The sequence below is a fragment of the Acanthopagrus latus genome, chromosome 11 (genome assembly GCF_904848185.1).
Source record: "Acanthopagrus latus isolate v.2019 chromosome 11, fAcaLat1.1, whole genome shotgun sequence".
Classification (NCBI taxonomy): Eukaryota; Metazoa; Chordata; class Actinopteri; order Spariformes; family Sparidae; genus Acanthopagrus; species Acanthopagrus latus.
The window spans coordinates 24,814,762-24,836,933 of record NC_051049.1 but is presented as its reverse complement, the minus strand read 5'-3'; the positions used below and the strand labels follow the sequence as shown (position 1 = coordinate 24,836,933).

Below are 22,172 nucleotides of genomic sequence, written 5' to 3'. Positions count from 1 at the left end.
GGCATCAAATCTAAGGACTTGGAAATCAGAGACTCATATTTACTAATACGCCAGCAAGCAAGAATAGGGTTGGGCTGACAGATGACAGTCATAGATTACTGAGCCCTGTACCATGATTTAAATGGCCTCTCACCAGAGAATGTAATAAAGAAGTGTGTCCCCTCAGAGTTGCCATAAGGCAGGAGTTGTTGGTGTTTGTGTGATGTGGGAGAGATAATGAAAAGTAGGTTGTTGCTGCTCAATGCATTAAGTTACCCTCAATGTTCTGTTTATAATTTTCTTATTCAAGTCCAGTTAAGGCAGGTTTGACAGGAAAGACACTCGGGTTACATTGGGTGGAGCTGTGTTTCATTTCTGCAGGCCACTGTTGGTGTTTTTTTTCTATTGTGCTGTTGTCATTTGTTTTTTTCATAGCTTAGCTTCGTCAGTATATCTGGCCAGTTGAGCCTGCTACCAGCTAAGTTACAGATGAGATTGTATTATTTCTAGATGACAGATCTAGATGAATGTCATTTTACAGTGTAGTAATGAGAGACAGTTGTTTTCTTGAATGGGTGAGATCAGTGGGTCAGAACGACAGCTGGAAACAGTTGTGACTACAGCAGTGTGCTCTGGCATGCAGTTAATAAACACACAACCACAAATTCAGAAGCACATAATAACTACACTCCATCCCCTCCACCCCTGAACAATGTCATCATACATCACAGTGTATACTCTGTATGTATGTATATCATCCTGTGTAAGAGATCTCATGTTTATTGTGCTATGAAACTGAATATATAATAAAGTACATATACTCAAAAAAAAGCTTTCAGAAGTATCAAATCCCTCTATACTAATTACAGGAGGATATTATGGAGCTGCATTATGTTGCGTTCAGCCTCATTAGTTAGTGGTCATAATAAGTGATTGCTCGTGGTCAGTTAATCTGTGTTGATTATATCAGCATAGACAGAGAACAGGCTGGAGGTAGGAGACTGATGGAGAGGGAGGAGAAAAAGAGTCTGTGTGTGTGGAGACGTCTGTGTGTGTGTGTGTGTGTGTGTGTGTGTGTGTGTGTGTGTGTGTGTGTGTGTGTATGTGTGCGTGTGTGTGTGTGTTTGTGTGTGTGCTAGTGTGTATGTGGGAGAGCGCTGATATGCAAGCCTCGTCCCACACACAGAAGGTGATGCAACACCTCACACACGCACAAGCACGAATCTAATGCACTACCCACTGCTAAAATACAGTGTGTGTGTGCGTGTGTGTGGATGTGTGTGTGTGTGTCGCATAACTGAGAGAGCAAGTATATTAAGATGTTAGGTTTACACACACTCATCAACTTTTTTTATTTCTCCATAACTCTCTCTCTCTCTAACACTCTCACACACACACACACAAAACACACATCCAAATGCCGTACTCTGCCTGTTAATCAGCATAGCAGCATCACCATGACAACAACTGATGCCGCCCGCAGTGTTGGCCAGCAATCGGAGGAGCTCATTGGTTACCACGGGCAATGGTGGTTCAGGTTGTAAACATTTGCATTAGCCCCTCCCATTGATGACATCGCCTTCATACTATAAATAGCTTTTTTATTGATAAGACGAAACAGTCTCAGGGGCTCTTGTTCACTTAATTAGGAAACACCTCTCTCATTAAAAAGAAAACATACCACATGATTGATTTTTGGGACAAATTTCTAAACCGCTACAGCAGCAGCAGCACACAACAGCTGGTCAGGAACAACCAAAGTGGGCATTCAGTCATGGTGCCTTGAAGGTTTCAAACAAGTATTTATTCCCATTTGATCTGTGCACAGCACGGACATGAGAGGATGGGAATAAATGTCGGCTCTGCTCAGGTCTGTGGTGTTCAGAAAGGAAAACATGCAGAATACACAACATGTAAATACTCATGTTCTCTCTCATGACGCTTCATGCTTTTTAAAAACAAATACCAAACATTTGTTCAATTCCTTTTTGCAAATGTTGCTGTTTTTGTAGATTGATATTTGGCCAGTGCAAATAATCCTCCACTAGCCTTTGCTGCTCTATTACTATGTGGAGATGATGTATAGTTTCTGTCTGCGGGAGGTGAAAATTCACAGTTATGGTGTGAAGATTCCCAAAAAAACACCTTCTTGAGTTTATTACATACTTCCCACTCAACAACAGATTATATATATATATATATAAATAGTATGTAAGTAACTGATTAACTGTCCTAGAATACATATATTTGGGCACAGCCCAAATGCACCTAAATATGACCTTCACTGCCAATCACACCACCAGAACAACAGATTTAAAACAAGATGACAGGGCAAACCAGAGAAGCCTACTTCTGCATGGTGGTATCCCATGAGGCCCAGGGAGAGTGGAAAGTTTCCCTGGGCAGCAGAAGGATAATGAGCCACTCTCCACAGGAGCAGGGTGTGTGTTGGGGAGAGTAGGTTGAACTCTAATGTACAGACGTACTTCGCCATATAGGATGAGAGCGTTAATGACGTGGCTCCCACGCGTTTTCCATTTTTAAATTTACCCAATATGTATGAATTACATTTCCATCATCATTCTAGCGGAACTGTAAATTTGTCACTCACTGTTTGACAGTGGTGGAGGAAGTATTCAGATCCTTTACTGAAGACAGCGTTTTACTATCATATCTGATGTTTCTGAGTATTATTACAGCTGCATTCATGTGTACATTGCATTTTACTCTGCAGATGTTTAAGGCTAAGCTATTACTTTATACTGGTTTGTTTAATCTACAGCAATGATGACATTTAATGTCCTTGACAGCATCTGTAGTCTCATTAAGCCACTGGTTGAGACTATTTCAAGGCAACTGCTTTATAAGTTAAATGCAGAGTATTTCTTGATGTATTTTATGTTTTAGAACAAAAGAAACTCATAACCAGTCCTGATCAAATCATCAACCAACTGACACTTAGTATGAGTCCATCAGCTGACTCTTTAGGTTGATGGATAAATTATAATCCATATGAGTTATGTGCATGATTTATTCCCATTGCCCACTTTGAGCTAATAGGCTATCAGATTTCTCTCCTAATCAATCACTAATTCTCTCCCTCAATGTCTTACTCTGTTTCTCTGTCTATCTCTCTCTGGCTCTGTCCATCCCTCTCTACCTCCATTTCCTGTGACCACTAAACACCTCTTTAAAGCTTTTAGAGCCCTTTCTGAACAACAAGGCTGACTTTCATACCTCTGCTGTACCACTCATCAATTATACAGAGACAAGGTGGGGGCTGTGGGGAGAGGGAGAGAGGGTTACTGTGTGTGTCTACAACAAAAACAATGCAAAGAGTCTGATTAACCCTTTATTTTTGATGATTGAGGTCAAAAACACATGGAGCGTTGTAAAAGGTTTGACACCAGAAATGATATCTAGGACCTTCAAGGATTAAAACCTGGGAGGACATCCTGGGCAACTAGCTGCTGGAAAGCTACGGGGGCCAAAACCCCTCTTCTTGGGTAATTTTCCTGGAAAAATTTTGTAAATGCAAATATTTAGGTACTACAATGGCATAAATAGTCATACAACCATAAAATTTGGCAGAGAGTATCTTGACACATAGAGGGAGGCATGAAAAAAGATTCCTGCACTTGTTGCAGCTCGATTTTAAGATATCACCCTCAAAATCCCCAAAAAGACAAAAAAAAAAGTACTGCTCGCCTGACAAATTCTCATGAAAGTTATTATTTTTCAGCACTTTATGGAGAATATCTATGCCTAACATGTATATAGAAAACTTCCTTAATTTATAAGCTTCCATTTAAGTCCAAGGTAGCCTTTCTACTAGCTACTGGAAAGCTACAGGCTGGCTCCAAACAATGCAACCCCTATTGTGAAAAACTACGTTACCTGGCATGATCAGACAACATTCAATTTGAAAGAAATGTTGATGAATTTATTCATATAATTTACAGAAGGGCAATATTTGTTTGCCACCTATGCTAATTTTAGTTGTTCTGGTGTTTCAGCAATTGAAAGAATTGTAAACTAGCTGGCAAGCACAGTTAGCTACTGTTAGCTAACATTCTAAAAAAAAACTGTAAGTCCTTTGTCTTATATTTTTCATTTTATCAGTATATGTTTTATCATTGATTGAGAGTATTTCATGTGACATACCAACTATTTGTTGTTTGTGCAGTGCTGTGTGGGGTCACGTACACCTATGCCACACCTACACATTTGTATGTAATTGGCACAAGGAAAGAATGAGTATTTTCAGATTGAGGCTGCACTACATATGCTATGTTTAAAATATTACTTTTTTTAAAGAACAATATATTGCATCTATTCACAAGTGTATCCACTACTTCATAATTGCAACGATATTGACCAGTATTTTTTTTTTTGTATGTTCTTTCCTGAAGCAAGATGACAAGCCAGCCAATGAAACATGTGGGTGACACTGCCATGTCGCTGAAACATGAGTCTCATGGCAAGAGTTGTGAAGACAAAAGCACTAACTACACAAAGTGCATCATATGTCAAGGACACTCTGTTAAATACCTACGTTTTATTACTCCCATAACAAAACAAAAGTTTATAAATGCCATTGATGCTTGTCAAGAAGAACTGGAGGCTCCTCTTTTACATGACCTGTTAGGATTCTTATTAAAATCAGTGTGCGTCCGGTACTGAGAAATTCTGAAGGAGCTTGGTGTCAAAAATGCAGACGAGTACCGAACGATTAGTATGAAATTAAAGCTGCAGCAACACTTTGGTGTCAAACATTTTACAACGCTCTGTGTCTGGTTTCCAAAAAAACAGGGATTTTGCCCCTTGGTGAAGTTTTAGTATTAGGAGTGCAAATGATCCAGGGTATGCTGCCCCACAATGAAGATAATATTACATTAAAGTGATTCTATGATAATCGATAACACTCATCTGTCGATATGTCACAATAACTGAGGAACACAAAATGAGTCTCACTAAAAATGTGGTATTTCACTCAGGTGACTGAGACTTGTCCATGTGTGTCACAGCCATGCTAATTCAGCTCTGTTTTAAGGCTGCCCCTGACTAATATCAGGTCGCAGCAAAAGGAAATTGACAAATGGGATTCAGGCTGACTAAACAACATGAGATCAGAGACTGTTGCGCCCACATTTTTGTCAGGGATCTGTCTCGACCACAACATCTCAGATCAAGCTGTGGCGCTCGACAGGCAGACCATGTTTCCAGGCTGACAGTGTTGGACTACAGGATGAGGAGAGGTGGACACAACGTGGGTGGATAATGTTTTCAAGATGCTGAACTTTTGAAGTGAAAACACTGACTATATTATCATTGCCATTACAGTGCTGCTGTTTACATTCATCCTGATGCAGACTCAAAAGATGAACTACCTGTTTATGTAACTCTGTATATAAATAACTGGATATATGATCTGTAATTTGTGTAGCATGAAGGAGTATAGAAACCACCATACATGCAACCCTCTGTTGTTAATGACCTTGTTTAATTCCAGTATAAAATGGCCTTAGATGGGATAAGGGCCCAATTATCGGGAAACAGAACATTTCTGGAGTTAAAACAATACAATAAATCATGCAACTATGCTTCACTAACTCTTTTCAAACTGTGTAAATTAAATTTACAGAGACCACAAGGAGCTATGAAGTAGTGACTCCAGTAAGTTCAACTGTCAGGGACAGGGGCCATCCACATGGAAACACATTTGTGTGTAAACGCACATGTTTTACATCGTTTTGGCAGATCATCCAAATGGATCCTGTAAACGCATTTTTTTTTTCTAACAGGGTATTTATCAGGGTATAAAAATTTGAAAACGTCGCCCTTGCGTTCTCGTTTGGAAAGCAACCCGTCGACCTCTAGCCTTCGACCACTTAACTCCGCAATTTCTCATAACAACAACAATGGCGGACTACATGCTTATGTTCGTGCTACAGAAGATATTTAGCCTATTAGGGTTACTAGTGCAAAATATTATGCTCCTTTGCCATTACGCTGAGCAAACATGCCATTGCACTAGCCATTTTCATCTTCTTCTTCTTCTTGTGTTCGGTTTCTCTTTCTACTGTCTGTTTGTATACAGCGCTCAAGCTTTATACGCATGCTCTGTCTCTTCTCCATTTTTGGGAAAGTTCAAGCGCCATCATTTGGACGCAAATATTCTTGAAACGATGCCAAGGAAGACGGGGGAAAGAAGAATGCTTTGGTACCTAAGACATTGGCCTACGTCAATCAGTTAGCTCTAATAACTACTTGGCTCTAAAGGTAGATAATCGACTCACGATTGAATCACAATGGTGACTCTCACTAGAAACAAACTTGTGACAACACTTGAGCCACAGAGAAGGTTTTTTGCAATAAGTGCTTTCCACTGAGATAAAGTACGATGTCTGGGCTCTAAAGTATTCCAGACCTATAAATGTCACATTGTTTTACTCTGTACAGCTGATTAATTTGATTAAAGAGGAGTGTGTGTGTGTGTGTGTGTGTGTGTGTGTGTGTGTGTGTGTGTGTGTGTGTGTGTGTGTGTGTGTGTGTGTGTGTGTGTTCTCAGTTTGGTTCAACCATACACACACACACACACACACACACACACACAGAGTTTGAAATGAGTAATGGTATATTTCTAATTTGACCTATGAGGCCAAATCAGCAGTTCCAAACCAATTCCATCAAATAGTTAAAAAAGAAAAAAACAATCTCTTGAATCAAAAGGACTTACAGCTGCGTGTGTGTAATGTAATGGCCTATCACTCATGCAGTAAGTGCCTTAGACAGGAAAATGGCAACACCTTGGGAAAACACTGGCCAATACGATTACTGCAGGCCAGGGGGGTGTGGGTGGGATAACTTTTTCCATGGGCCGTGCTGTAAATCTGCAGACAGCTATATACTGTAAGTGCTGCAGGGCTGAACATTGAGAGTGGTCCCTCGTCCACTCAGGAGTTTTAGATCAATAATACCGGTCTGGATCCAATAGTGGCCATTCTGCATTTGTCATCTATAGCACAAACACTATTCTTTTTTTAACCTGTTATTTAAAGATATAATACCGGCTTGGCTGTGACCAAAAAGCTTGTGCATCAACAAAAGCAACAGATTGAAACAGTCTTAACCAAAGTCCTGTTAGGCAAGTCTGACTACTCAGCAGCCATCTTGGCAATGCCCCCTAGCAGTTGTTTCAGGACCAAGGAACAAGACCAGGCCCTACCTAATTGAATGGGAGGGGAGTCATAATTTGATGATGTATAGAATTACCAGTCAAATCTAATAAAAAACACTTATGAGGTTCAGTGACTTTGTCCAAAATAAGGTTTGAATGATTTTATTCCCACAAATTAGACTTCTACAGGGCATGCGCACTGTTTCACCATACCAAAAAGAATTCCAAAAAGGATAGGAAATGAAACTATCTAACTGCAAATGAACAAATATTAGTTGAATGTGTACTGATTGAATAACCTCACTGTCCTTGGTAATCCTGTACATAAACATGATCCTCTTCCTCTTTCTTGCCGATAAGAAGTTTGTCAGCAGTCGCACCAAACTGATTCAAATTTCAAGCGTTCACCTGTGTCAGTGAAACGAGGCAACTGACTTATATGTTTCCCAGTTCAGCTTTGATAAAGCACATGACTGGCTTTTGGGAGGAAGGGGCGGGTCATGTGTCACAACAATGACGACATCTCTGGGGTTATGGACTTTACTCAAAATGGCTTCCTTTCTCCTGTCTCCATTCTTATAAGGTCCTGTCATAGATGATGTTTGAAACTAGAGCTTAGAGCAGAGACTACAAATATACGGGCTACGATATATCTCCAATATATCTATGACAGGTCAATATCAGCCAATAATATCGGCTAACAGCTGTCGATAGTATCAGTACATCAGTCTGGCTCAGTCCAACACAGAAACTAAAAACTGCATCTGAAAAAACCAACAGAACTTTGTGGACAAATGAGTAGACTGCCATATACCTGTATATAACCTTGATTTTGTAATCAGGACTCAAAGATTGTTTTGAGTGGTTTCCATGTTCATGTTTTAATTTTAGTGATACATTGTCCCAGGGTGGGAGAATATACTAAAACAGGGCTCTACATTGTAGAAACTGATTTTAATATGAAGACCACAGACAGTCTTCCAGGACCAGATAGTGCACATTTTAAAAGTGAATAAAACAGTGAAAAGGCTTAACTTGTACATGGAGCAAAACTACATGAAAGGGATGAAAATGTGCTTTGGATTAAAGAATGTGAACAGACAGAGGGAATCTTTGATGTCTTATTGGAATTATGGGAGTGGTGAGGAGACCGAGAGGCACAAGATAACTTGCAACTGTTTGCTGCAGCCTCTGTCTACACCAGAGGTGCTTCCTGTAAAGATATTTATCAGGTAGGTATCAGTCCTGCTCTACTGGGTCCTTCAAAGGCTGTGGAGATTGCTTTGGACATCAGTTTAGTGATTTACGCAAGCTGCTGGTGTGATGACTCAAGTTGGTTATCATGGATGCCAATGTTATTTATGATCTCTGTCAGCAACAATGCTGCAGGCCAACATCCCCCAACGAATCAGTGGAAATATTTTCCCCTCATTTATCCACCCAGGTGGGCTAAGGACATATTCTTGATCCATCATTATTATAGCAAAGCTTTTCTATCAGCACCATTGTAACTAAGTACTTTTGTCTCAGCATGTGAAAAGTCATTACATTGATGATGTAATCGACAGCCAGCTCGATCTATACTCTACACGTAGGGTTAACGGCAGACCCACAGCCAAAATATAGGGTTTGAGTTATAGCTTGGCAATAACTGTGTTTCACCCACTGACAGCAGCACTGCAGCACTGTCATTCATAATCAGACCATATCACGCTTTCATTATATTCCCAAAGGTAATCGGATGTGCATTCTCGCCCTTAGTTTGTGATATACAGTGACTATACAGAGCCACTTCTGTGCTTGTTGCTGTACACCAAGTTAACACAAGTTGATTCTTGCTGTCTCAATACAATATCTCTATAGAGGTCATAAATGCTGTTACACTGGCCACATCATAAGTTAAGTTTTTGCATATCAATCTTTGTTTTTTTAACTCTTTTTTTAAATTATTTTCATGCAAAATGTGTATACTACATGGCTAAGTGAGAGGCTGATTTGTCTGAGCTATTGCATCATGAATGTAGGCATTAGCCAGTCATGTTGTACATTACAGATGTCCAATCACAACCCATGACAATGGCACAATCACAGAATCACAGTTTTATCCATTCATGCGCTCGTCAAAATCACGACTACTTTGAAAAAAACGGTAAATTTACCTCAGAACACATGATTTGCTGATCTTTTGCTGCCTTGATCAGTCATGTTTTTGCAATTTGGGTGTTTTAATGTATTGATTCATCTTAATGGTATGAACCGTAATGGAGACACGGGACAATCAGATGACATGAACCTGGTGAATGTGACCTTTCACTAGCTACATGTCAGCAAGGGGCTGACACAGCTCTTCAAGCTGGCACCATTTTACTTCCAGTCCTGCTTGGCGCAGTAAGTATCATTTCATTGTGTCACAAATTCACATATTGGAGCATCCAATCACAGTTAGCATAGCTGCTACTGTGAATAGCTTTGATGCGACATATTTGCAGGCACAGCCCAAGTGGTTAAAAACCATTACACCAGTACAATGTAATGCAATCCAATAAAGATCTACTATGAATACTGACTTTCTGAAACTTAACATAATTTTTCATTTTTTTTTTGACTCTGTCAGAAAGGTATAGTTCTACTTCATATTTATTGGTGGTGATGAACCTCAATATAACTATCTGTCTATCTCTCATGTGTGTTAATGCAGTGGTCAAAGATATCAGAAACACGTATACATATATATATATATATATATATATATATATATATATATATATATATATATATATATATATATATATATATATATATATATATATATAAAATTAACACCTCTCTGACAGTGTCAATCCATATTTATATTTATATTTGTATCTTTAAAAGGCAGAACTCATAGCATAGCTTTTGTACTGGACCATATTAGACTGTGTAAGTGCAACAAATGAAGTGGCTGGTGAGTGTACATCTTTGACGAGGTAGCTATGGCGTTGCTATGTCTGCTATGTAGGTAGGCCCTATAGTTATGTCGCACTTTCATATGGCACAGTATTTGATTCACTTTATTAAAGGAAATGTGAAGCCACAACATATATAAACACTTCAGTGTTTTCTATGGCTTATTGAGCCAGAAAGAACAAATGGGACCATATGAACATGTGGCGAGGTCAGCCACACAGCTTTCTTTTCCATGGTGGGATTTTGATTTCAGTGTGGACTTACCATCTAGTGCCACTGGACTGCCAACGTGCAAATGCAATCATCAGCTAAATGATGGCTTTGCCATGGCAACACACCGGCTCTCTGGGTCTCAGACACTGTGCCAGGCAGGCTCATTTCCATGACAACATTATCAAAAATCTCAACCACAAACAGAGAGCTGCTTCAACTTCAATTTAAAACCTACCTGCTGCCCCTGACTGCCTCTCTGTTCTGGCTAAGAAACTGAAACTAGAGAATGATTGCTAATGTAATCACACACGCGCACGCACACACACACACTCACACACACACACACACAAAAAGCCCAGTTTAAGTTACATGCCTCCCACCCTGATCCCCTACACCCCTCAAGCATAAAGCACAGACGCAGCATGTGACGTGTGTGTTACCTGGCCAGCATTGATACAATCGGTGAAGGCACTCCTCCTGGAGAAGAACATAAGGAGCTGCTGCCAGCGAGAGGAGGATGTGGAGGGGGAGGAGGAGGCGGGTGAGGAGGTGGAGGGGGAAGAGGTGTGGGGAGGTGCCAGCTCCTCCGAGGAGCCACGCTTGGGTCCCAGTTTTTGTTTGACTCCTAGCCCCGCCCCTTGACCCCCAGACGCCCCGCCTACCCTCGCACTGCGGGGGTACAGGGTGTTGTTGCCGAAGATATAGTTCATGGTCTCTGATGTCTGCTCGTCCCTTAGACAGACAAGATAGAGTTCATGTTGTCGCACTTCTCCACTGCCTCATCTCTAGTTTCTCCCCTCTGTCGCTTCGCTCTCCCTTTCTTTCTCTCTGTCAGACACGCAGTCCAGCTCTTCCTTCTGTCACCAGTTCTGCCGAGGATTAGGCTGCTATTGATGATATTTCCATCCTCTCTTCTCTGCTTTCTCTAAATATTATTATCTCTTTATTTTCCCTTTTCTCTTCTTCAGCTCCCTCAGGAGTGAGAGAGCAGCTGGCAGATGGAGCGATGAGGAGGAGGAGCTGGAGGAGGAGCTGGAGGAGGAGGTAGAAAGTGCAGGGCAGGTAGACAGAGTCCTCTCAGAGTTGGAGTCGGTCTCTCAGGGTTGCTGTGCATCCATCTACCTGTCAATCCATCTGCTCGTGTGGCTTTGTTGTCTATCCATTTGTCCATCATCCCATCTTCTCTCTAGCCAGGAGAAATGTCCAGCATCCTCATCTCTGCCCATCCAAAATCTCCTCTCCTCAACTCCTTTCTTTCCTCTCTTCAGAGAGAAGTGAGGGGGAGCGTGGACCAGGCAACGACAGGATATGAGGATTGATTATTTAAGGGAGTTCACTCTTTCTCTCTGTCTTTCTCCACCCCACCTCTTCCTCCACGCTCCCTCCTCCTCTCTCGTCCAAGGAGATGACCAGTCAATCTCCACTCTGTCACTGTGTGCGCTCCCATTAAATATGGAAGGAAGAAAGGAGGGAGGGCTGGCTGGCTGGATGGATGAAAGGAGGGAGGTGGAAGGATGCAGGCGAGGAGGAGAGCATCTGAAGTAGGTGGATGGTTGCGAGAATCACTCTGCAACTCCTGTTTCTCCTCCCCTCCCTTCTACATCTGTGATGTCGCTCCAAGTCTCACTCTCCCTTCTCGTCTCTCTCACTCAGTACAGTGCATTGCTCAGTCTCTCGGTCTCCCCCTCCCCTTTTTCAGCCTTCCCCACACCCACCTTGTCTCTCGTTCTGTGTCTCTGTCTCTCAGCAAATTGTCTTTTCCAGTCTTTTATTGAAGCTGCAACCCGACGCCTCTCTCTCTCTCTCGCTCCCTCTCTTACTGTCAGATATCATTACTGGTACAAGACACGCCCCTACTTTCCAGCCAGCCAATGACAAAACAGAACCCCCACCTACATTACAACATACACACACACCCTCAAACATGCATGCACACTCAAACATTTGCAATGATGCCTGTTGCAGGTGAAGAGGTGGAAAACAGCTGAATGCCACAGAATTAGAAATTGAATGCTAGACATTCATTTGTTTGGTGTGTGTGTTTGTGTGTGTGTGTGTGTGTGTGCGGGGGGAGAGAGAGAGAGAGAGAGACATAGAGAGAGAGAAGCGAGAGCAGAATAAGAGAGACGTTCACCAGGTTTCACCCAGTGACAGCAACAACACACTGAAGCACAGTACCGACAGGTACGCTTCTAATTTCTAATGTGCGTGTGTGTGTCAAATACATGGGTGCATCAGTGGATAGGTCTGCTGTTTATACGTGTGTATGCATATGTGTGTGTGCTGGAGAGATATCTTCTCCCGAGGCTGTTTCTAGACACTGCAGCACCCAGTTCTCCCACACACTTTCACTCACTCTCTCTCATGCACGCATGCACACACACACACAAACACACACACACACACGCACACACACACACACAGACTTGCACACATTGCGCATGACTCCAGAATGGAAAACAACAGGCTGTTGCCGGGCACCAACTGAGATAAAAGAAAAGAGAAGACAGGGGAGAGGAAAGGAGGAAAGTACACAACCAGGCTAGCAAGTGTCTTCACAGCATCCCTGTAACCTGCCATACAGGCCTAGAGGCTTTAGCATGCACTGAATGAATGAGCATGTCCGGGCTAATGGAAAGAGCAGCCAGGCTTGTGGCTATAGCTGCAATTACTAGCACAAGCTGAACAAAGATATTTCAAACAGTTTCCCCAAGCATCTGAAGTGTACAGTTAGCCTATACATCTGTCGTAGCCTCCCTGAGGATTAGCCACAGGTGGGGCAAGACCCCTGTCACAGCTTCTTCCTGTTTCCTTGGGAACAGTATCTATGGCAACAGCTTTTTTCGAGTCCTGAGGTACACCTGGCTGACTAATGTATTGTTTCCTAAGATCCGAACACATGTCTCTGAGATTTCTTATACTTTAAACTTAAAAAATCAGGACAACTGCCTGATATGTGACAGAGAAGCTGAGTGGGTGAGAGTGATATTTTGGAGAAGTACAGTACCTACCACTTAACAGTTTGAATATTAAATAGCTACAGACTAGCCAAGCTGCTACACGACTATAAGGGCTACAGATATTAAAAATCCTAATCCATTCCGTTGGTAAATTATCATTTTAACCGTAAACTTTGTCAATACCTAAAGAAAGTCATGGGGCAACCTAGAAGTCTTAAGTGGGGGCAAAAAGTGGACTGTGACTGACAGTCTGAAGGATTTCACATTCAATTACATACATTTTACGATATTGTCAAGACCTATATCCTACCAAGGCAAAGTTGTAATATGGAGGCTATGGCTGTTATTGCAGCCATTCCACATTGCACACATTACTATCAATTCATTGAAGTAACAAAGCACAATTACATAATGACAGGAGATTATGCAACAAAAGGATGTACTTTGACATACCAGTTAAATGCCAACATTAGTATTTGGTAACACTTAATACTTCGGTAAGAAACTCAGGGTTTCACTAATATTCTGATGTAGTGCAACTTGTGTAAAGTGTAAACAGGTGTTAACAGTGCTTGAAAATGGCTTATAATCCAACAGATAACATGTTTATGATGCTACTATTAAAACTTACATAGACTTATCATTGTTAATAACCATCTTGCAAGGACCTGAAAGGGCCTCGTTGCCTCTGAAGATAGGGACTCAGTTCCGGAGGAAGATGGTTGATTGTTGAGTCTCATTCCCAGGTTTATTAAATACCGATGCTTTGAGTTGGAATTCGGAAAGCCCAAAGCAGAAGTATTTGACAACCTGGAAACAGAAATCAAGAAACAGCTATCTTTCTCTTGAATCACCTTTCCTATCTTTGACTAATGCTTATTGCATGGATCTTAATATAAAGCGTTTACCCAGCACTCTAACATTGATTCAGATTTATTGTCCCCAAGGTAGGTTTGTTTTCAGTCAGAACAACACAACACATACACATTCATGCGTATGTTAACATACCATGTTAACCTGGTGATGCTCAGCACAGTATGTGGCACATATACACCTTCTTAGTTTAGTTTATTAGCATGGTGATACTTGTGAAAAAAATCATCTGAGGTCAGTGGGAATGTGGTTACTTCTGCAGGTATGGAAACACTGAAAGTGATCTGATGATGATGATGATGGCACTAACCGTTCTTAAAATCTATTAGGATTCATCTTGAGGGGGACATGAATGTCTGTGCGAAATTTCATGGCAAACCATCTGACAGTTGTTGAGATATATGACTAAAAACATTTGTTGTTGCAAATTTCACTCTGAACCAAAGTAGTGGACAACTAAATCTAGACCACCATCCCTATAAAATATACATTAAGTTGTCCATGGTAGGATATTTGGTGAATGCCTGCAGATTTACAAACTCTTAAACAGCACATAAGCAGTGTGAAAACTATATGTTTGCAGAACACCAATGTAACCTGACGGCCACAACAATTAGCGATAGAGCAATACATCAATCATGTTGCCCGCAGCGTGAATGCACAGTAAGAAGCCATCATCAACGACAACTGGAGCCACATCATTAGCATATGCCAGTCACCCTCTGCAGCCAGTGTGTGTGCAGCCAGCCACCAGAACAGAAAGAACAACACACAGACATGTCAGCTGACACAGCAACAATTCACTGACACAGTAGCCATATCACAACCAACCATGACTTCATAAGCATCTCTCTCTTTCACTTTGTCTCTCTCTCTCTCCAGTCAAATGTCAGCCAGTGAATGCCAGCTCTATTAATATTTCAGGACCAATTAAATAAAAGCACACATCATGCATGTTTAATGTCCGACTGCTGAGAGAGCCAACTTTGCCCTCATATCCTCTACAGGTAGGCCGGGCTAATGATTGAGAGCTTAGCATACAAAGGCTGTCTTTACGTTTTACCAAATTATTTGCTCCCTCTCTAGCACAGGCTGTGGTTGTGCCACAGACTGACCCAAGACCTATTTTGGGTTCCAGCTCAACAGGCTCCAGACAGTCTGATCCTGTTGGCACAGATACCCAACAACAATGCAGTTATGTATATATGGCCATAATACAGACTTAAGGCTTCATCCCTACTGATTTTAGCAGTGAGCGAAATAACGTTAGAACCTAATGTTGTGATATTTGACTTTGATGCCCAGTCTTATCATTAATTAAGTACCTTGGAGATACAGAACTATTGAGATATACATTGTCATTGTGTGTCATTTTATGAACTAAAAATATCATGATAAATACAATTTTATGGCCATATTACCCAGCCCTAACAAACATGTTTTGGTGGCCAACCAAAGTCTTAACATATTTGTTTCCCTTTGTTGCCCTGTCACATTGTATAAGCTCTTTTAACATGACTCTCAATAAAACTGTAATAACTCTCAGCTTTGTGTTGTCAACAGCCGTAAAGGGACGCTGGTGCAGCTATAAGCACTGTAAACCAGAGGCCATACAGATCTATACTGCGGTCTATTCTACTGGTTTCTATCCATTTTGGCTCCTCCCCAGCACTTCCATTAGATCCCTTCAGATTCTGGTAAGGACCATTTATACTGAGGGTTAGAGAAATAGACATGAATCACTGTGGGGCAAGCAAAGCAGCAGCTCAAGCAAAAGAAGAATCCCAGTAGGCCAGGACAAGTATGAAGCCTCTCAGTCTGTGGACAGGGATCGCCTGGGTGTTTTTCTTAGGGATGGAGCAAGGGTTATTCTCTGCACTTAGTGATTTAAAGCTGCCCATAATCAATACTTTATATTGACAATGGATCAGATAATGTTGCATAATGTGGAAGTGGTTGCTTGTAGTGCTGAACCCCCAAAGTGTCTGACTCTGCAGCCCTACTCTGCTCCACTGAGCTTTTTGGCATCTTTCAGCTCATTGTTTAGCAGTTAGCCACAACTTCACTGTTGTAAAGTTCTAAAAATACACACCACCTGCTCAACACCTAATGTCCAACTGACACAATCAGCGACTAGCTGGTGAACGTGGTGGAGTACTTTGTAGTGGAAGAGTCAGATATTTTCCTCAGGAGTTGAGATCAAAGCCGATCTAAAGGAGTGTGAATATTCAACTTCAATCCACCAGGTGGCCAAAAACACTGCTCTGAATGAAACATAATGCTGCTCTCTATCTAGAGTCATCGTGTAGCAGTTTCTGTTGGCCAAAGTGGCAAAAATATATCAGTTATTACAGTTTTAAACATCTGACATCTGAAATAAAACATAAAGTAATGGCAGCATAATGCAATGAATATCAAATGCTACTTAAAGCCATCAGATATTTGTTTTATTTTGGGGGTTAAAATACTCAACTCAAATAAGTGATTATCATTTAACCTCTTTGGTCATGTGTCATAATACACATTGGCACAATTACAATGGCTACATTTTTCACACTGCTTTGAAGAAAAGTTGATTGTTTATTTGGGTCCCATCTGTCCTGACTGACAACTCCAACAAAGTCAATATTCCCTGTTAAGCTACCTTGTCGGTTGAGGAACTTTCACTATGTTAGATGGCTACATTCAAACAGCAATGAGGTGACACCATGAGTGCAAGAACGGACACCATCTTTGCTCTGCTTTAATGGTCACAGCACATCATATGCAGAATATTTTACATTTGAATGTCTAAATAACAATAAGCTACTTTGTTCCCCAAAGGACCCACTGCAACTTGTGACCTGCTGTTTTCCTATTAAACATACATATTTTTGGGTTCAAAGAGTAACACAGTGTATATGCACATGTACTATAGCTGATTTGATTGTCTCGGTCGACTGTGGCCTTCCACACTGAGGCAGAATCCACTATACTCCTATTACAAATTACAGTAAGTGCAGTTTTAAAGTCTTACTGACTCCTAATTTCTATTACTGTATCAGCAGGAGGCAAAAAAAGGATTCATTGAGGGAGGAGTGATTTGGCTGACTGACAGGCTGATTAACATCTAGCAACAAATCTGCCCTCTGTCTCTGTGTCTGTCTGCCTCTAATTCTCTCTTTATCCCATCTCTTGCCGCTCCCTGGCTCTCCCTGGCTTTCCTTCCTTCCTAATTATCTGCATTAGCTTAATGACTAAGAGCCACTCTGAGTGGCCTATGTGTGTCTTATTGTTTGTGTGGTACAGCAAAGACAAGTGAGTGATGTTTTACTGTTTCTCCTCTGCAGCAGATATATGTTTCGGTAGTGGAGTTATTTAAGGAAAGTCAATTATATTGCTGCAGTGTTGGCTGCATTTCCTCCTCAGTGGACAATAAATATGATTGTCAATACCTATAACAATAAGCCTCCTTTGTTCATTTATTGGCCCAGCAATAGTCACTCATTTGTTCTCATGACGTTTGCAATTAAACAGTTGAATGATGATCTCGGGACAGTCATATCTTGATTTGTTCAGGCACCGAGCAGTATGGTGGTAATTCTTCTGCCTTTAGTGCCTCCTGCAGTTTACTAACTGCAACTACATCAAAACTAATCTGACAAGAGGACATGAGGGGTCATCTTCCTTAACTTTCTCTACACTGACTCAACATTTACAGAAGTTATTAAGAGAGGAAAGGATTACATCACATTCCAACATAACAACTATCACATCATAAACATGCTCTGTGTTAATATAGCCTAGAGAACCAAGATTCAAATACAAAAGTTCTCTGGCATGGGGAGATAATTGCAGTAGGGTGGGTATGATGGTGTAGATTTATGTCACATTATTTAGATAAAAGCAACGAGTGAGCATGCAGCGAAACTGCCTGTTGAAGATGTTACATGTAGCATTTTCAAAATGTCAGCAGAAGGAGGAAATCATTGGGAAATAAATAATATATAGCAGATGTGCTTTGTTTCATTTTACACTTGTTTCTCTAAATTAAAGAGTGAAGCTCCTTAAGAGGATACTAAATGTGTCTGTTCCCTGCCGGCTGCCTTCCCTCCAGTTGTGTCTCCTTTTAAGGGGAATAAACATGTTATTTCTCCCTCAGTTTTCATCATTTGCACCATCTGCCACTGAGACCTCCGGCACTTAAGCTTCATTTGAGCAGAAAACAGTGTCCTATTAAGGTTGCTTCTCTTATTACCTAACAATTTATTGATGTTAAAATGCTGCATGTTAACATCTTAAAATGTTTCTGTGTGAATTTCATCGAATCCAACAACTCCCACAGATCTTGGACAATCTGCAAAAACTGTCTAAAAAAAACAACCAGAAGAGAACGAACAGGGAACAGAAAAAAGGAACTGCATGCTCATGTAACCTGAACTTCAGAGACGACAAACGACTGAAAACCAACATCGTCACAAATGAACAGAGCTATGACGGCATGCGACGGGCTCAGAGGCGGGGTTACCTGGTAGTAGCTGTGGCTGTGTGAATAGAGGGAGGAGAAAGGCGGGGCTGGGACTTCACTCAGCCTCTCTTCCTCTGGGTGAGGCCATGCCTCGTCATCAAAGGGGACCTCAGGTGATTCTACCTACGATGTACAGACAGAGCTCAGCAGGGTGCAACACACACACACGCATGCACACACACCTGTGGCAGTCGAATCTGCACTGTAAACTGCAGTCTGTTTAGTGTACAGGTGACATCCTGGCAGTTACAAAGGTATCTATCATTTGTTCTTGTGGATACCAATTTTTAAAAAAGCAAACAGAGACAGTGCATGAGACAAGCACTTTGTAATAGCTATCATGAATAAATGGTACTTTTACAGTTAATCCATAATCCTTATTTAACTGTCAAATAATAACATGCTTTTATAAACCATTTATTAAGTAATTGTTTATTGTAAACTGATGTTTATGATCCTTTGAAATGTACTGTGTAGTTCATCAACAAACATGACCATCATAAGTTTGCAACTAATGTTTATAAACTAATGTCTTATTAAAATAAAGAGTTTACAGTGCCATAACTATTGACTAACACCATTTATGGATGATGATAGTTGTAGAGTGTTTCAATCACACATTTATAATAATATATGGTAAAACATATCGGGATAAAAAGTCTTTCTGGTTTTAATCAATTTAGTTTGATCTCAAATTTGAATAAAATGCTGTTAATCTTTTCATTTGTCATTTTAGAGCAGAGTAGATAAAGTTTTCAGTGAGCCACATTTAAAAATATAGATGTTACATCACAACACAAGATGTTATATATGCATGGATTATTTAAGTGACACAAATGTGCACTTAAAATACATTACAGATGACAGGAAGGATAAAATGTAAGTGTGTGTGCGTGTGTGTGTGTGTGTGTGTGGGTGAGGGAAAGAGAGACAGAAAGGGAAAAGAGAGAGAGGAAGGGAAGGGAACATTTACATGGGGAGAACAAGGTGGCAGGTCCATCTGTCATACAGAAGCAAGCCAGTTCCAGAACTTGTGGTCACACACACACCCACACACACAGACACACATACATATGAATAGACACACACACCATTTGGGAAGGAGGAGTTCTCAAAATAACCTGAATACCCAAATATACCAACAGGAACACACACATTCACCAAACTGACCTAAACAGAGTTATTCATTTATTTAGAAAGACGGGTGACGAGCAGCTGAAATCAATCTGTTTATAAAGAGTGATGATGAAATAGAGAAAAGACTTTAGCTGTTTTTCCAGAACTGTACATTGTTGCCCCACAGTACAACTTCATTGTACATATACTTATAAAAAAGAAACAAACACAATATAATTATAATTGCATAACTGCCACATAATTGCATCGCTCCCTGATAAGCAGCTGTCTGCTTACTGAACAATGGGATGTTCAATAAGCAGCTTATCATGGAAAGACACTCACATCAAGAAAAACACCCATATTGACCTGACATGCCCCTCCACAGTGACATGTTTTGGGTTTAAAAATGAGGAATGGGATGCTGACATCCAACCACAAGGTGGAGCTACACACCAACACTTCATCAGCACGGCATCAACATGAAGCCTTCAGTTGACTTCAGTTATGTCCCGGGCTTTTCCTGAAGACAAACTTTGAACTTGCAGCGACGGCACAACTGAGTCAGTGCAACAGACAAAACGAATGACAGTGTATAATGACTTGGAACTGACACACCACTGACACACAAACACACACACACACACACATTGACAAACACACACAAGCACTCCTCAGCTGTGACTGCCTGCAGCGCACTGAGGGCTGTCGTATCTCAGCCAAAACACACACGCACTTCTACTGACAATGTACGTGTTGATTTAATAAAAATACATGATGATCACTCGTGCCGGAATTTAGAGAGTATGTCAGTAAGATGATGATACAAAGAAGTACAGACAATGACAGAAAAGAGACAAGAAGTCAAAGAAAATGAGAGGAAATTACAGTGGGAGAGGAATCCTGGGACTTTTTTAGTTTTTTTTTTTATTCATACGCTGTTTTATCAGGTCTTATGCTCTGTTGTATATGTTTTTGGGGCTTACTTTTTATTATCATTATTACCATTATTTTGTATGTTATTCATTTGCATAATCTATGGTCCTGCTTTTGTTAGATTCCACAAATAAAAGACAGTAATTATGATTTACCATAATAAAACCTATAGATAGCATAAAATAGAGAGTCAACAAAAGATTACACACACATAATGAAGCATAATGAGGAGTGTGCCTTTGTATGTGTGTGTGTGTGTGTGTGTGTGCATGCACAGCAGGGAAACACGTGTGTGTGGTAGGAGCTGTGTGAGAACAGTGATGTAAGCACTAATCTGTAGACAGATACAGCCCAATCAACCAAAATAAAAAGATTACCAGGCTACGCTGTGCGATTACATGTGTGTGAGAGAGAGATAGACGGAGAGAAAGAAAGAGACAAAGAGAGAGGGAGCCAGACGGACACAGACCGAGTGCAGAACAGAGATAGTAATGGGCCTCATGACTAAAAAATGGGACAAGCATTCGGCTGAATCCCTGCATGCACCGTTCTGCACAAGTATTCTCCTGGTACAAAGAACAGCTCTCTGCATGGAAGAAAATTTAGGCCAGTATCCTTGACTTCTTAATACTTTCAAAAGAGACCCATCTAATTCTGGAGCCATGTGGAAACAGGTCCTGCTACTCCCCGAACGTATCTGAAGTTAAATGGGAGGTGTATGTGCCACCTCAACCAACACAATGTCAAGCCAAAGGTTTCAAAACTAGAAGCTGATGGTATTAAAGCTGATATGAAACCAGATTGTGAAAAAATTAAGTATTACTTCTGCTTTATCTCTAACATGTCATCTTTTCAGGGGCTGTGACAAACAGGATTAATTTAAGCATGGCTGCATTATAATTTCACAGTTTATCAAGCGGCATTCAAAAAAGGTTCCAAAAGCCTTAAGTTCCCAAAAACTATTTGTAGGGAAAGTCAGTGATCTAACTGTAAAAACAAGAGCCTTGCAACCTGGTCCTCTATAAATAAATGATTATTATACTACTGATTTCCAAGAGCAGGTACATATGAAAGGCAATGTATTGCTGCCCAAATCACATTTCTGATAACATAATAACAAATTGTTATAATCACAAAATATTCACACTGAACACATCAGTAAAATTATCAGTGACAGTGCATTTCATTTGTTTCCCTGCAATGTCTTTAAAGAGAACTCCCTCATAGTTTTGTTTAACCAAACTGGCAGGTCCTTATTAAGGTTAGGGAAGGATTGTGGCCCTAGTTAAATACAATCAGTCAACAGTGACTTGAAGCCAAGAGGCAACCTCCGGGGCTAAAAAAATGAAGCCAGCGCGAGGAGCTAAAACTGCAGTTCCTCGAAAGGCTACTTGAGGCTGGCTAGAGTCAATCAAGAGAGGTCACCCATAGTACAATGCCCAGTTTTACAGCAGAAATAAAC

At 40.8% G+C, this 22,172-nt stretch overlaps 1 protein-coding gene and 1 long non-coding RNA gene across 8 annotated transcripts in view; one reads left to right on the top strand and one right to left on the bottom strand.

The window, feature by feature from the left end:
• Positions 1-22,172, bottom strand: part of LOC119028594 (discs large homolog 1-like protein) — a 122,027-nt gene that overhangs the window by 62,341 nt on the left and 37,514 nt on the right. For 3 of the 6 annotated variants that reach the window (XM_037114770.1, XM_037114771.1, XM_037114772.1), the window contains one exon: positions 18,659-18,781. The exons of 2 other annotated variants lie outside the window; for them this stretch is intronic. In XM_037114770.1, coding sequence (XP_036970665.1) covers positions 18,659-18,781 — 123 coding nt within the window. Of the gene's footprint in view, positions 1-10,758; positions 12,643-18,658; positions 18,782-22,172 lie in introns of those variants that run through there. One more of the 6 variants, XM_037114774.1, reaches the window with a different exon arrangement.
• On the top strand, positions 12,873-18,652 carry LOC119028602. 2 transcript variants are annotated; one of them, XR_005077759.1, is made up of 5 exons: positions 12,873-13,173; positions 14,735-14,930; positions 15,034-15,848; positions 18,293-18,371; positions 18,476-18,652. It is a non-coding gene; the product is annotated as an uncharacterized LOC119028602 (long non-coding RNA). The 2 variants fall into 2 exon arrangements; XR_005077760.1 differs by lacking the exon at positions 14,735-14,930.